This window comes from Dasypus novemcinctus, chromosome 8, assembly GCF_030445035.2.
Source record: "Dasypus novemcinctus isolate mDasNov1 chromosome 8, mDasNov1.1.hap2, whole genome shotgun sequence".
NCBI lineage: Eukaryota > Metazoa > Chordata > Mammalia > Cingulata > Dasypodidae > Dasypus > Dasypus novemcinctus.
This window is the reverse complement of record NC_080680.1, coordinates 34,433,380-34,448,937: the sequence shown is the minus strand read 5'-3', so window position 1 is coordinate 34,448,937 and position 15,558 is coordinate 34,433,380. Positions and strand designations below refer to the sequence as shown.

The window sequence follows — 15,558 nt, the reverse complement described above, 5'->3', positions numbered from 1 at the left end:
TTGCCAGGAAACCCTAGTCTCATCATCTATAAAGTAAGGAGGATAATTTCTTGCCTTTGTACAGGTGTGTTGTGAAGGTCAAATGAGATAGACCCTGCATAAATTCTCACTTTGTGTAACTGGGATTGTTATTCCCTTAAGGAGTATAAAATTTTCATGCTTAAATCACTATTCACCTCTTGGTGTCCTGGTGGTGACTTGGACTTCTGAGGTATTTGAGGTAGAAAGAAGGCAGAGAAAATGAAGAGTGAAAGATATTTGATGGGAAGGAAACAAATTTGAAGGCCAGCTATAGCTCAGCTTAATTCTCCTAGGAAAAGTACACAAGTAAGTTCTTTTCAAATAGAGGGAGAATGTTGCAACGCTGGTGCCCAGAGAAAGCATGGGAAGAGGATTCATTCTTGTATAAAATTCACTGGAGCCAAATGACAAAGCATAGATTCCACATGTCATGTGGGAATATTGATTTTTTGTGTGTGGACCATTCCTTATACAGTCATCATTTTAACAAGATGCTATTTGAACTAATGTAGAGGATCTGTGAAACAGAATAAAACCTGGGTTTTTGCCTGTCCAGTTCTGAACTGTATGGCTGTGAACAATTCCCTCCATTTGTCTGAATCTCAGCTGTCCGTGGGGAGCAAGAATTGGGGGTTTGGGAAGGGTTGTCTCTCGTGGTCCTCACTGCTTTACCATCTGAGGAGAATGGCACTATCTGCGTAGGGCACCCTCTCCTGGAACTCATGCTTCCCAAAAGGAGTACGTGAATTTGAAATTCAAGAAAAACAGTTCCATCCACCACAGATTTGCTCATCATTTCACATATACCCCTTGTGCCTTCACAATCATGGAGTTCTTCCTCCACAATACCCCAAAAAGAATGCTGGTCATTCTTAATATTTGTTATTCCCAGACCCCTTGGAGAATCTGGCAAATATTGTGAAACCTATTTTTAGAGAAATACACACATACCCAAAAAGGTTGTTTTGTAGTCCTGGAGCTCAGGTTAAAATTTCCAGTAAGCGGCGTACATCTGCCTTCAGCTGCCAACCTGTTAACCCCAAACAGGGCTGACAGACATCAGGTTAGCAGTGTCAGGGTACTTCTTCCTGAAAGAACAGTCTCTAACACACTTTCTACAACTCCTCTTCCAGAAAGTAAAGTTCAGGGAGCAGTACCTTATACCTTTGGCCAAACTGGCTTCCTTATCTGACCTAGGGAGGGTTTAAAAATACAAGGGGGGAACAGATGTGGCTCAAACGATTGAGCTCCACCTCCCATATGGGAGGTCCCAGGTTTGGTTTCTGGTACCTCCTGAGAAAACAAAATGAGCAATAAGCAAAACAAATGGAAAAACCAACTCAGGGAAGTCGATGTAGCTCAGTGGTAGAGCTCCAGCTTCTGACATACGAGGTCCCAGGTTCAATCCCCAGCCCCTGGTATGTAAAAAAAAGTAAAATAAAATAAAATAAAAAATACAAGGTTCTGTGTCAATTAACTAAAGGTTTCCATTGTTCCTATATGTTAATCAGGTTTTTTGTTAGGGATAAAAACTCCATTAAAGAATCTAGTTTTCTCCCCTCCTCAACATAATGAAATACCAGAGCCACTGGCTACCTGAGTCACCCTAAACAAGTGACTTAACCTATTTGTGACTCAGTTTCTCCATTTGTAAAATATGACTAAAGATGCAGCCAACCTCCTATGGTTATTTCGAGGACTAAAGGAGATAAAATAAATGCAAGGCGCTTAGTCCATCATAGGTAGTGCCGCTGCGGGTGCTGTTGGTGACAGGAAATTTTTACATCAGCAAAGACATTTTTAACCAAGGGATAGTATATTTGACCTATTTGCTGATAGATGAAAAATATCTCAAAAGAGGGAATTTGGGATGGTGGGGAGGCAGAGTGTGGCATTCCAAGTGATAGAGCAGTGGTGTGGAGGTAGGAGAGTATAATGTACAGTCAGCTATAAATATTAGCTAGATTTGGCTGGATCCTGGATTTGGGAAGCCGGGAAACGAGGTAACAATGGTCACTTTCCCTAAATCTCATGAAATTTTTAAAAAATATGCATATATATATAAAATAAATATACATGTATATTTTTAAGCCCCATATGACTGGGGAAGGCAGCCCATCTGTTCTCTGGGCTTCACTTTCCTTGTCTGGGAAACGAGTAGGTTGGGCTGGATGGACTTGAAGGGCCCTTCAGTACTAACAGTCTTTGACTCCAAAGGAGAAAAATAAAGATTCCTCCTGCATGTTTTGCCCTCCAATGCCCAGTCCAGCATGATTTTGTAGAAGACTGTTTCGATGTCTTAACATGACAATCAGCGAATGAAGAGACTGATTTCACTAAGTCTCGCAGATTCGAGTTAGTAATCTGTGCACTCTGCTAATTTAGTTGGTGATGATATTCCAGCCCCAAAGCTGCAAAGCATACAGCATTTATAAAACTTGCATGAAGAGGTCAGTGTTTGTGCTAAGCTTTCCAGTGGGCTTCATCGCCATGTGCTTTGGGTGCTGCGGTGACCCACTTTGAGATGTTTACTTCCTAGGTGACAACCGCCGCCGGGATTAAGCACTGTGGTTATCTTTCTCCACTCAATTGAAAGCCGCATGAACACTGCTGGGGACAGGGGGAAGGTGGGAGATAAAGCAGTGAATATTTGAACTGCAAATATTGTTGATTCTGCTCCATGGCCTGTGGGACTTTCTTTATCACAAGTCACTAATTCTGCCTTTCTTGTTGCCGTGACTAGAGAAACAGAGAGAGGAGGAGAAGAAGGGAGGGAGGACGTGCGACTCTGCCCTTCCATGGCAGCTTGGCTCTGTTTGTCTTGCTCTCAGGTGCATGTTTCCAGCCGTGTCCTAAGTGCAGCCACTAGGTTGCCGCCTCCTCCCTTATCCAAGTCCTTGAAGTCTCTTGTGTAATCAGAATCACAGAATATTGTTAGGTAGCATATTTATTTTTTCCAGCTCTTCTGCAGATATATGAAATCCAGGAGTTATGGCCTTGCTCATAGCTGTACTGAGAAGTTAAAAAATAGCAAACTATATAGCAACGCATATACTCAACAAGAAGGCATACTCAAGAGTTTGCCACAAGCAGAGCTTAGAAGGCAGGTGGTATCTCATTTGACAACTGTAAGACTTCAGTGAATCCATTGCCTTCGGTTCTCTTCTTAAAACAGAGATTCGAATGTTTGTGCCTTGCCATATGCTATAGATGCTACCTGTCTAGGAACCATGGGCCACATGTACTTCTTTAGACCCATAACCGTAAGCTGGTAATTTTCCTAGAATGTCAAGAGTTCATAGTTATTTTGCTAACAATCAGAATCTCTCTTTTCCTTCAGTTCCTTACTGGCCAGAAAGTTATTGCCTGTCCCCCACGGGGTTCTCTCTCTCTTCCGGTTAGTCTTTCAGTTAGTCTTCCTAAACTCTTGCTTATTAGAAGATGCCCAAACCATATCCCTTCATCCACAAGGTATCAGTCTAAGGTTATGCCATGCTAATGAAAATGCAATGGGGATCTAAGGTTGGCGAAGGGAAGAGAACGTCCTGGCCAAGAAGAGTGACTGGTCCAATGTGCCAACAAATCTTTTCCTTCAAGACTCATCTCCCTCTTTGATCTCTTCCTTGGTTCATTGCTGTTGTCAAGTGGGCCTCAGAAGAGACCACTATTCCTTTTCACTGCAAAGTTCCAGAGTAAATAGGAGACCCTTCTCCTGGGTCCCTATAGCACCACAGAGAAGGAGCAGGAATTTTCAAAAAGACATGACACATGCTATGACAGAAGAGAAAAGCGAGTCACCTGAATCCAAGCAATCAGGTTTAAAAGCGTCCAACTCTCCCCCGTAGACAGATACATCACGTTCCAGTGAGGCGTCAGAAATCTGGGAGGCCTTCCCCTCATTTCCTGGCACCAACCTCCCTCACCATGGCCATTACCACCTTAAACACCTACTGTGCAAGATCTCCTGTCTAAGCACCAAGGCCTATGCTGGCCAGCAGGGCAGCCACAAGCCACATGGGCCTATTGCCAAATGAAATCTAACTCATCTGAAATGAGATGTGCCTTAACCAGAAAATACACACTGATTTCAAAGACTTAGTATCCAAAAGAGAATGTAAAATATCTCAATAATTTTTATATTGAGTATATGTTGAAATGATAATATTTTAGATATTTAAGGTTAAGTGAAATATATTATTAAAATTAATTTTACCTTTTCTGTTTTAAATTTTTTAATGTGACTACTAGAAATTTTTACATGACAAATGACTTACATTATATTTCTATTGAATAGCATTGATTCTAGACTCTTTTTGAAGTTCAAACAAGAGGGAGATTACCTCTCCTACCTACTTAAGATTGGGCCTCTCATTTCCATCATTCTGTCTGATCAAATACTTCTTATCTAGGTGAGGGACCTGGGCATTACCTTCACTTTTCAGACGAGACACTCTAGAGTTCATAGCCACAGCTTTCATATTGTAAAAGAAACACCTGGAAATAGAATGATGTAGGAAGTGTTTATATAAGATTCATCATTTTGATTTGCTCAATAAATATTTATAGAGAGTCAGATGTGCAAGGTATATAAACACATATGAGGTAAAAGTTCACATGATATGGAGAAAAAACAAGTAACTCAGTGACTATAATGAAAAGTAATTCATGATCAGTATCACATGACTGATAGGTGAGAGTAACTGAACCTTTACTATGTGCCAGACACTGTGCTAATAGATTTTAAACAGATTTATGTTTTAATTCTCAAAACACTGCTTTCATTATCTTCCTTTCCAAAGGAGAAAGTTGGAACTCCCAAGTAATTACGTATCATGCCCAAGACTGCTCAGATTGCAAGTGACGGAGCCAGGGTTTGGACCAGTTAGTCCAATTTACAGAGCCTGAACTCTGAATTTTGTGGAAGCTGCTCGTAAATGGTTGAGAGGTTCTGAAAGAGGCCCCTTCAAGCTCAGGCATCTGGAAGGTCCATCCCTTACCAGAGAGAATTGTGATAGGTCGGGCAGGGAGAGGTGCATGCCAACAGATTCATTAGCCTCAGAATTTCTAAGTCTGTTTTTTTTTTTAAATTTTTATTTATTATTATTTTTTAAAAATTAAAGTTAATGGAGCACAAGGAATGTTACATTAAAAAACATAAACAAAAAACGTAACATGTTCCCATATAACCCACTCCCCACCCCCCACCACATCATTTTTGTAAATAGTATTTTTTGGGAGATATATGCATCACAAAAAAAAATATAAGAGGTTCCTGTGTACCCCCCACACCAACAACCTCCCTCATCATTGCAGCACACTCATTGCATTCGATGAACACATTTTAGGGCACTGCTGCACTACACAGATAGTTGTTTACCCTGTAGTTTGCACTCTCCCCCTGTTCATTCAGTGCGCTATGGCAGGATATATAAATTCAGCAACTGACCCTGCAATATCATTAAGGACAACTCAAAATCCCAAAATGCCCCCATATCACATCTCTTCTACCCTCTCCCTGCCCTCAGCAACTACTGTGGCCACTTTCTCCACCTCGATGCTAAAATTTCTTCTATTACTCATCACAATAGTTTCATAGCAGAATATCAGTAAGTCCACTCTAGTCCATATTTTATTCCTCCATTCTGTGGACCCTGGGATAGTGATGTCCATTCCACCTCTAGATCAAGAGGGGGCTTAGATTCCACATGGATGATGGATGCAATTCCTCTGCTTACAGTTGTAGGCACTCCTGATTCCCTGGTGTGGTGGTTGACCATCCTCATCTCCCTGTTAGCTGCCCTGGGTAAGACCAACGAATGAGAGAGTAGGAGTTGCCACTCTGCTGAGGCTCAGGGCCCAGCTCGCACATAGGCAGTCCAGGGATTCAAGTCTCCTGAGTATGGACAGTCCCTAGCGCCAAGCACACGTTCAGTAAAAGTGACAGAAAAGGCATGTGTAGAAAAGTCAAATCTGAGTCCAGCTCCATCACACTCAGGAACACAAATTCCAAAGTAAGGCCCTCTGACATGGCACAGAGCTCCAAATCCATCTGCCATGACTAAGTCTGTTTTTAACACCAACATAACTAAAGTTTATCATCACCATGGAGGAAGAAGCTTGTCTTTCTGTTTTGACAATACCACATCACTAAATAAAAGTGGAAAAGATGGGAGTCTTAGACATCTTTTCGTTACAGGATTACTAATTGAGATTTCTTCTGAAAGGAACCATTCCTGGCCATTCATATTCATAGCTTTATCATACAGATTTAGAAAACACAGCTATATTGATTCATAGATAGAGTGTATGGAATAGACACTGATGGAGAGATCAGTAAAAACTGCCAAGGGTCATTTATCTTGGTTTCTATTGCTTTCTCAATGAGATAGAAATAGACTATGCCAAGATTAATAATAGACTGTTTATGCCCTGAGCCTACTTATTCTTCTTTCAAGATTTTAGCTGTTATATTAGAATTCCTAGTAGGAAGGACTAAGAACTTGAGTTCAATTTAATCTTGAACATCCAGATCTGTCCAGTCAGCCCTTGAGGATCCCCAGCTCAGATGACGTAGCTCTGTGGTCTGAAGCCTTCCCATTCCTGTTTCCATTCAGCTAGGAATGGAACATTTTTAACATGTTAACATTTGTATACTTTTTAAAAAGTATAACACCTTCTGAAAGTGTCTGGAGTCATAAGGGCAAAACCCAATGAATTATGACAAAGCTAACACAGCCATGAAACCATTACCCAGGTCAAGTTAGCACCCCAAAGGTCCTCTCAGGCTTCCTCACACTAGGCAATATGCTAAATTATAAATGATAGAAAACAAGTCAACAGATCCTCCCAAGTTTTTAAATTTCAAATCAAGTTTTCTTCTGGGACAGTTTTCTATTTCTACCAACATTTATCATGAGTATGTACTATGTACCAGGTATGAGGGAGAAAATGGTGAGGAACACATGGTCTCTGCCCTTGAGAGCTTCCCTTGAGGAATTTCTCTGAAAGATGAATATTTCAATCCATCTTAGCTGTGTATCATTTGTTGATGTACACTCTATTTTCAACTCTCAGAAATTCCTGGGATTGTCTGTCAGACTGGTATGTAACTGAGGGGACAGGTTTTGCTATTACTCCTCACTCATTACTTTGCAGGTTTATTAGTTAGAAGACCTTGGTTTCAAGCAACAGAACACAAACCATTTTGAGGAAAGAAGAAAAACATAAAATAAAATAATGGAGAGCTAACTATCTCACAGAACACAAGCGCAAGAATTCAGCCACTATTCAGGAAGGTACTAGAACAAGGAATTGGGAAGCCTTCAGGATTGTCCATCTCACATGTTTATATCTCTTTTGTTGGCTACTTGATTATTCCCTGCCTCTGAAAACCAGCTTTCTCTGCTTCCCTGGTGCACAGGGTTACTAACTGTAAACTTAGGTTACTAGTAGTTTCTGTCACATTTAGGGAGGAACTTGATGATTCTCAGGCCCAATTCCAAATTTAAATGCCAGCATGAATCAAGTCCACTTTAGCCCACCACGACCGGGGCAGTGAGAGCATTTGATACGACATGGATCCCCAAGATGGGGTGTGGATGGGGTGTGACCTGGACAGATATTTTACATTCAGTATTATACATTCTAATCCAAGTATCTAGATTTGGCTTTAAAAAAAGTGAAATGGACAAATGAACTGGATATATTCAGCCTCCGTTTATGCTCCTGTTTTTATCAGGGCTTCTGAAATTTCTTCAACTTTGATCAAACCATCACTGGCTTTTAGCTTCAGGTTGAAGGGCATCTTGATGGCCCACATAAATAAGGTCATGAGCTTTACCCTCTGTATGCTCCATTTCCCCAGCATCAAATGTACCAGTTATAAAATTGTGAATTTTCTCATAAAATCTCTCTCTGGAGAGAAGCATAGAATTATTATCTCTTCTGAAACAGCTACTTTTTCTTCTTGTAGACCCCTGTAGGTATAAGCTAAAGATTCCTTCTTATGAGAAATGCTTGTCATAAGAAAAAGATGAGCAAGGAGATGTCTTTTTATAGGCTCTCTGTCTGTTCCTGCTATGGGAATTATTTAAACATGAAGGAATTTCATGATGATTTGAAATTGGCTACCCCCTCCATCTCTAAGTGCTTGTGGATCACCTCCCCAGCTGTTTGAAAAGTTGTTGAGCCATTAACTGCTGCTGAGGCTGCTCTGGGCTCCCTTTGAAATGGGGGTCCCCTGGCTGCAGTACATAATATTAATGAGCAATAAGTGACTGCCTGCTGCTTTCTCCACCAGGCCCTTCTGGGCTCTGAGAAGTGCTGCCGCTGCCTCTGCCTAACCTCCTGGCCCATCGTGCCTTCAAAGTGATAGATGCTCCTGCCAGCACTTCTATTTACACAGCCGAGTCAAGTCTAAATCAGCTTCTTCCAAGAGCACAGACGTTGGGAAAGCACTTTGCCTTTCTCAATGTTCTTTGTTTAAGTGGCCCCAGAGCTCTTTAACAAAAAGTCATTCTCACCATTTGGCCCATTCTGCAGATGAGAAACAGGAACTGGTCCAAATGCCAAAAAAAGAGGGAAGTGCTAGATCCTCAACTGGATGTTTTTCAAAACCCCCACTTTTAACAGGAGACAAGAGTTTATATTCATTTTCCCAACCAAATAAGCAGCTGTGGAAAGATTTTGGTGATCCTATTAAATATTTAATTCCCCATACTATTTCTTCACTAAAGGAGCATAAAAATACTTTAAGAATTGTAATACATAAGATTTTATTTTGAGAATCAGAGTTAATAAAATGAAAAACTTTAATTGCTGCAGGAAAAGGAAAATCAATTTGCTTTCGTTCTTTTTCGTTCCAATAAAAGTAAATGGCTGATTTTCCCATGCTATTTTCCCATGATATATAGTCACTCCATTTGTGGTGCTTGGTTAAGAGCTAAGCTGGTTTCTTTCCCTTAGTGCCATTTAACTGAACAAGCATGGCCTTGACTGCTTCTCTCCTTTAATGAAATGTTATGTGGGAATGTAAGTGCAATACTAACAATCATACTGCCACTGTGTGCCAGGTGCTGCTGTGGACAATTTGTTTTAACTCACTTAATCCTCACAACAACCCTCTGAGGTAGGGATTATTATCATTGCCTTCTAACCAATAAAGAGAAGGAAAGCTTAAGAGACTTGCCAGAGGTTACGTAGCCATAAGTGGCAAAGGCAGTATTGAAACCCAGGCAGTCTAGCTCTAAAGGCCAGGCTTTTTAGGAATGGGCTAACCCTCTTTAGGTAGTATTGGTTGTGTCATAGGAAACTCAGGAATTTCATTACTTGTCCCTCACCAAACTAGTAGAATTAAGTGACTGGAACCTTCCCTCTTGAGCTGTAACATCCTTGTCTGCCACTTGAAAAGAGCTAAATTTATACCTATCTCTCAAAACTGCTTCAAATACAATATAGAATTTGCTTTTAAACTTTGAAAAGTAGTTGTAAATTTGCAAGATTTGAACTTCGGAAGCACTGTTTCTCAAGGTTCATTCCATGGACCAGCTATATCAGTATCTGTGGCAGATGCTTGTTTCAAACGTGAATTCCCAGCCCTACAGAAATAGAATCTCTGGGAGTAATTTGTCCCAGTAATCTGTATTTTTAGGAAGTACCCCAGTGATTTTTATGAAAATCATCTAGAGTTACTCTGCACATCATCAGTTCAACTATAGATGATTGTAGAAAGCTTTCAAAACCCCTTTACATTCAATAGCTATTTCAGGGAGAAGGTAATATGCAAGAAGTGTTCCTAAATTGTCATAGTCCCCTTCCAAGTGAGCCAGCTGGTTAAGAGAGTTTGAATAAACTCCTAACGGACTCCAGTTAAGAGGACACTTGTACCTAAGGAAATACAGAAAAGGCATAATCTTCCACCTTGAATCCAAAATGAGCCTTTCAAGAGGGATCCTGGTTATCCTTTTTTGCTTAAAACTTTGCCAAAGTCCTGACCATGGACTACAAGGCCTTGCATCATCTGGCCTTGCCCATCACTTCAGCATTATCCTCAAACATGCACACCACTTTGCCAGTGACATTGAACTTCCTTCAGTTCTTCTAGTGCACCATGTTGGACTGTAGCTTTGCATACAATCCAGGGACTATTCTGTCCCCCTTGGCCCCAGTACCTAGTTAGCTCTGTCTCATCCTTCAGAGCTATTTTAACTGTCCCTTTCTCAGGGAAGCCTTCCCTGATCTTCCCTTACCTACCTGTCCAAGCAATATGCCTCCATGGCTCTTACCACAGTTTTCAAAACTGACTTTGTGTGGTAACTTCATTCATGTCTGTCTTCTCCAGTAGATTATAAGGAAGAATCCTAACTGTTTTGTGCACGCTTGTGTTTATAGAATGCCTATTACATAATAGGTGTACATTAAATCATTGTGGAGTATCCTGAATGAAGAAACAGTATATAACTCACAATGCTGGAGAGAGAGTCGTGCTTCTAAGTTTAAATTTTAACATCTATTCTCTAGACAAAGAGTCCACATCTTTCATTTCTATCCCTGTCTTTAAATAGCAGTGGAGATAGTTAGGTTGGAAAGTATAAAGCCCCAAACTTCTTTATGTGTTCTACATCCTTTCAGTGAGAGGTCAACAACTCTACTTCTAGTACCATTTTTACATTGCTCACTGCACAGTAATATAAGCCTTAGCTGTTAAAAGGAAAGTTGATGAAGAAGTGGGAATTTCTCATTTTGAACAAACACAAGGTAACTAATTATCTATTTGCTTTTTTTATTCGAAGGCTGAAGTAGATTCTTGCTATTGAATGGGTTAAGGAGCATGATGAGCCTAATTGGTGACTAGCTGGCTTTTATTTTATTCTACCGCCACTTTCAGTGGTACTCTGGTCAGCTCTCTGAGCCATCAATTGTCTCCTTCACAAAAGGGTTTTCTATAACTTTTAACAAATCTTTCCTTACAGTAATTTGATCACAGTGACATTTTGTTTAAATTAATTTTGACATTAAATGATGGATTTCTGAGAATTTCTAAATTATAAGTATGTTAAGGGCTGCCATTTTTCATTTCCAGACCTAGCTAGCATTTAGCAAAGATTTGTAAAGCACTGCCTTCTGGGTATTTTAAGTAAAAAAATACATCCTACATGATTCATACATATTGAAACCTAGAGATTATAAGTAGATATTCCCCCACTTGTGTTTAAAACACCTTCCTAAGGTAGCTAAAAGACAGTGACTTCCCAAATTGTCTACTTGGAAAACATAGACTTCATTTTATACAGAACATTGGAAAGAGATTAGAGATATGCAGGTGCCCTAAAGCGCTTAACTGCAAAGTTGTTCAAAAATTATGGATTACAGCTCATACAGTTTAGCCTATACCTTCCTAACATTGACACCTCCCAAGACTGAAATCTAAAATCCATGTCCAAAACATCTGTGAGAAATGATGGAGAATAATAATGATAATAGCTAATAATTTTGTTTCATGCCTACCGTGTTCTTAGTACTTTTATACATATTACCTAAGATAGTCCACACAACAAACCAATGAAGCAGGCACTATTAGAATTTCCACTTTACAAATGAGGAAGGTCACAATCCCATCGCCATTAAGCTGTTTTATGACCAGGATTCTGACTCAGGCACCCTGCCTGCAGAATCCCACTTTCCTATTAAACTAGACTACCTCCTAAGAGGTAAGAATGGTGAATCAAGAATCATGGTCCTGCTTTCTTTTTCTCCTTCTTCTTCCTTTAGGGGGTGTTGGGAAGGTGGGGGTTGTTTTGTTTTGCTTTGTTCTAAGAGAGAAGCTGAAAGTGAGCATTCTTTCTTCCTGCACACTTTTTCCAAAGTCATTTAACTTTACCTGAGGCCAGGAAGGACAGTGATTCAGAAGACAGAGCACTAACGAGCTCCCCTCCTTGTCTCCCTCTCTGTCTCCATTCTGCAGTTAATAGCCAAGATGCCAACCATCACGGCAGTCTGCAACTTGCACGGGGAGAAACTGCAGGTATTTAAGCAATCTCATCCAGACATAGTGAATACACTGTTTCCTCCATTGTACAAGGAGCTCTTTAATCCTGACTGTGCCACTGTCTGCAAGTGAAGGGACAAGAGAACTGTCTCATTGTCATGGAATGCATCACCATTAAGACAAAAGCAATGTGTTCATGGAGACTTAAGAAAAATGTCACTACTGCAACATTAGGAATGTCCTGCACTTAATAGAATTATTTTTCACCGCTACAGTTTGAAGAATGTAAATATGCACCTGCGTGGGGCTCTTTTGTTTGTTTGTTTGTTTTTGAAATGACCATAAATATACAAATATAGGACACTGAGTGTTATCTTTTTTTTAATTTTATTCGGGTATGTTTTGGGGAGACAACTGTTTATAGAATTTTATTGTAGATATATACAAGAACAGAGCGGTACTTTACATGATTCCTTTTCCTGTTGATTGTTCAAATATAATTTAAGGAAATTCCACTAAATAGGCTTATCTATTTCTATGTTTTTAGCTAGTTTATGCATGTGTAAATTTGTAGCTGTCTTGGAAAGTACTGTGCATGTATGTAATAAGTATATAATATGTGAGAATATTATATATGACTATTACTTATACATGCATATGCGCTGTGGCTTAAAATACCATACCTACTAGCAAAGGAGGTTCAGGCAAGCTTTCTAATATCATCTGCCTTCTGTGTTACATGTTACCTTTATGCCAGACAATCAGGATTTTGTTTTCCCATCCATAGTTTTCATCTATAGTCAGTGGCAGGATGGCACCAATTCAGAAATAGTCTACAAAGGAGTAATGCTTGGCCTCTGTGTAAGCACACTATTTCTGTTAGTGACCTCAAAGCCTTGTCAAGATGGTACGTATTGGAAAGAAATAAGTATTTGGAGCCATTTTCCTGTTTTAAAAATTAGGCCACAGGTAGTCTTGTAGGATCCATGACATTTCCTGTTTTTTACCAGAATGCATAAAACACTTTTTCCCCCCTTTGGATTTCCAGCTGTGAAAGAGACTTGATTTGGGTGCTTTGTTGTGTCTTTAGCAGAGACGTACAGCCTGTGGATATGACCACCAGCAACTTTTTCCTAATAAAATTAGAGTAAAAGAAGAAATCAAAACCCAGGGTCCTATATCCATTCATGGACAAATGTTCTCTATTACCTTTTTCATGTGTGTGAAGAAGAGGTAGAAAGATTATATACAACAAAGAAGTACTTCTTTATATTCATGCTCTTTAAAAAATTTGTTAGGAAAGACAGGATTTTACATATCTTTCTAGTTTGAGGTCTCTGTTTTTCAACTCCATAATTCTGCATTATGAGACGATAGCAAAACTTGGTAAATTAGAAAAAAAAGGTTTGAATGAGCCTATGGAACTAAAACCCCACGAAGCCAAAACTCTTTCCTCTGCCATTTGAAATGGCATTATCCATCTAGCCAGGGAATATTTTTTTAGCAACTTTCGAAAAGCATTAATGCAAGTGATGAGGTCTGGGATCAGAGAATTTAGACTTCTTTGTACATGTTTTCTCTGCCCTACCTGCTCTCCAATCAAATCAATCTTTAGAAAAGTATAAATTCTAAGGAGTTTGTTCTGCCTGTGTTCTGGAGGCCTTATGTCTTTTAGTTTTACCTGATCCAAAATAAAATAAAAGGGAAGATAGAAGAGAGCTATGCATACAAAACAATGAAAACTACCATCTCCTGTATATAGCTCAGCACCATCTCATAAAGACCTGCCCTTTTTCCTTGTCAGACACGCATAAACACACACACACCCCTGCTTTATAAAGTTTCCATTAGTAGAAAACTTGATGAAGAAAACTTCTTCTGAAGTTACATGATTGGGAGCCGTCTCCAAGATACCTTGGAACTCCTCACCGATGATCAAAACAGTGATGTTGGTCTTTTCCTCTTATAAAACAGAGCCTTTTCCCGTCTCATGATTGATGAATTCCAAACCAATGGGGAAAAACAAAAAGGCTTTAAAATAATGAATCTCTTTCTCAACTACTGTTATATTCAATTAATTTAACTACATTGAACCAAATTACCTTCAGTGTCTAAGAAGACAGCTGTAGACTGCTTATTATGCTGCTACAGGGACTCAATTCTTTTTGGTGTAAATGTCACTCCTGCTAGCTCTTTGTATAAAGAATTAATTCCAAGAGTCATATTTCCTTCTAATGGAAAGATTACTTTACTGATTGCTAGGAAAACAGGGTAATGGAAGGCACTCAATTAAACCAAGCAGTTTCCAAATGCAATGTATGTTTTATGATTGGCTTGTGATAGGCGATGCTTAATGTGCCTGCTTGGTGTTCCCCTTTGAGCTTTGAACTTACATCAAACTTTGTTTTCATTGTTCTGTTGGCCTAGTGTTTTCCATTGTTAGCCTGTAATTCCTGCTCAGTTGCATAGGGAATCATTTGTTTCCTCCAATTTACCTTAGAGGATTTAAACTGGCTCAATTTATGAAGTGGCTGAGAAGTTTTTCCTTCCTTGTCCCATGGGTGATGTAGGAAAAAGATTGTTCCCTCACATTCGCCTTGGGAGGTGCTGATTTTGAATTTGTGTCGTTTCCACTAGTACAAGCATTTCATTGGGACGGCATGAACTTTCGAAGCTAGGGGAGACGAAATTGAGCTAGTGAGTGAACCATAACAAAACAGGGGAAACCAGTATAAGGTCTGCCCACTTTGATGGAGAGAGGAGATTTCCATTTTTGGCCACAGTTGTCAAATCTGTCCCTTAAAAGAGAATCAAGGCATGTTTTCAATGGTAACAACACCTTAAACAGCTGCCCTTTGAACATCTCTTATGACTACATCTCAAGATAGTTTGAAATTTGGTAAGAACAACTTTCTTTACTGCATTCAATCCCAGCACTTTGTCCCTTCACCATGAGGACCTACAAGTACTCACAACATTTTCATGGTAAAGTGTGTGCTGGAAGAAAGAACCCATGATCTATACTTTTCACTTCATGCTACGTAAATGACAATCACTGCTTGATGGCAGATGTTGCACTGTATCCACTCAGGGATGTTTTATTAAAAAACAAGTACACAAAGAAGGGAGGGGGGGTGGGAAACAGGAAAAATGACAACAAAATGTAAATGGCATTTTTAAATGTGCCAAAGAGAAAACCTCTCTGACAAGGCTTTCAGACCAACAAGGAGTAACTTCATGGTTGTAAACTGAATTTACTTTTACTATTTCAAGTTGTGGGAAAATGGCACATATACATTTTCCTGAGCAAGGACAACATATTTGCATTTTCTGAAACCTGCAAATGGCCAAATATCCAGCTTCTCCATTTATAGGAAGTCTTACCTCCCAGCAGAGTCAAGCTTGGAAATATAGAAATTTAATTGGCATTAGATGAACCTAGAGAGGTGGAACTGTGAGTTCAAACTGCATGGTATCAGTATCTGTAAATGGAAAGGCAAATTTTGTTGGGAAAGTAGGAGAATAAGAGATTCTAAATCTTTGACGTCCCA

The 15,558-nt window shown here is 39.6% G+C and overlaps 1 protein-coding gene across 1 annotated transcript in view; it reads left to right on the top strand.

Annotated features, from left to right (window-relative positions):
- Nucleotides 1-14,066, top strand: part of RORB (RAR related orphan receptor B) — a 191,428-nt gene extending 177,362 nt beyond the window's left edge. The window contains exon 10 of the mRNA XM_058301665.2: nucleotides 11,984-14,066. Coding sequence (XP_058157648.1) covers nucleotides 11,984-12,139 — 156 coding nt within the window. The 3' untranslated portion in view covers nucleotides 12,140-14,066. The remainder of the gene's footprint in view (nucleotides 1-11,983) is intronic.
- The last annotated feature ends 1,492 nt before the right edge of the window (nucleotides 14,067-15,558 follow it).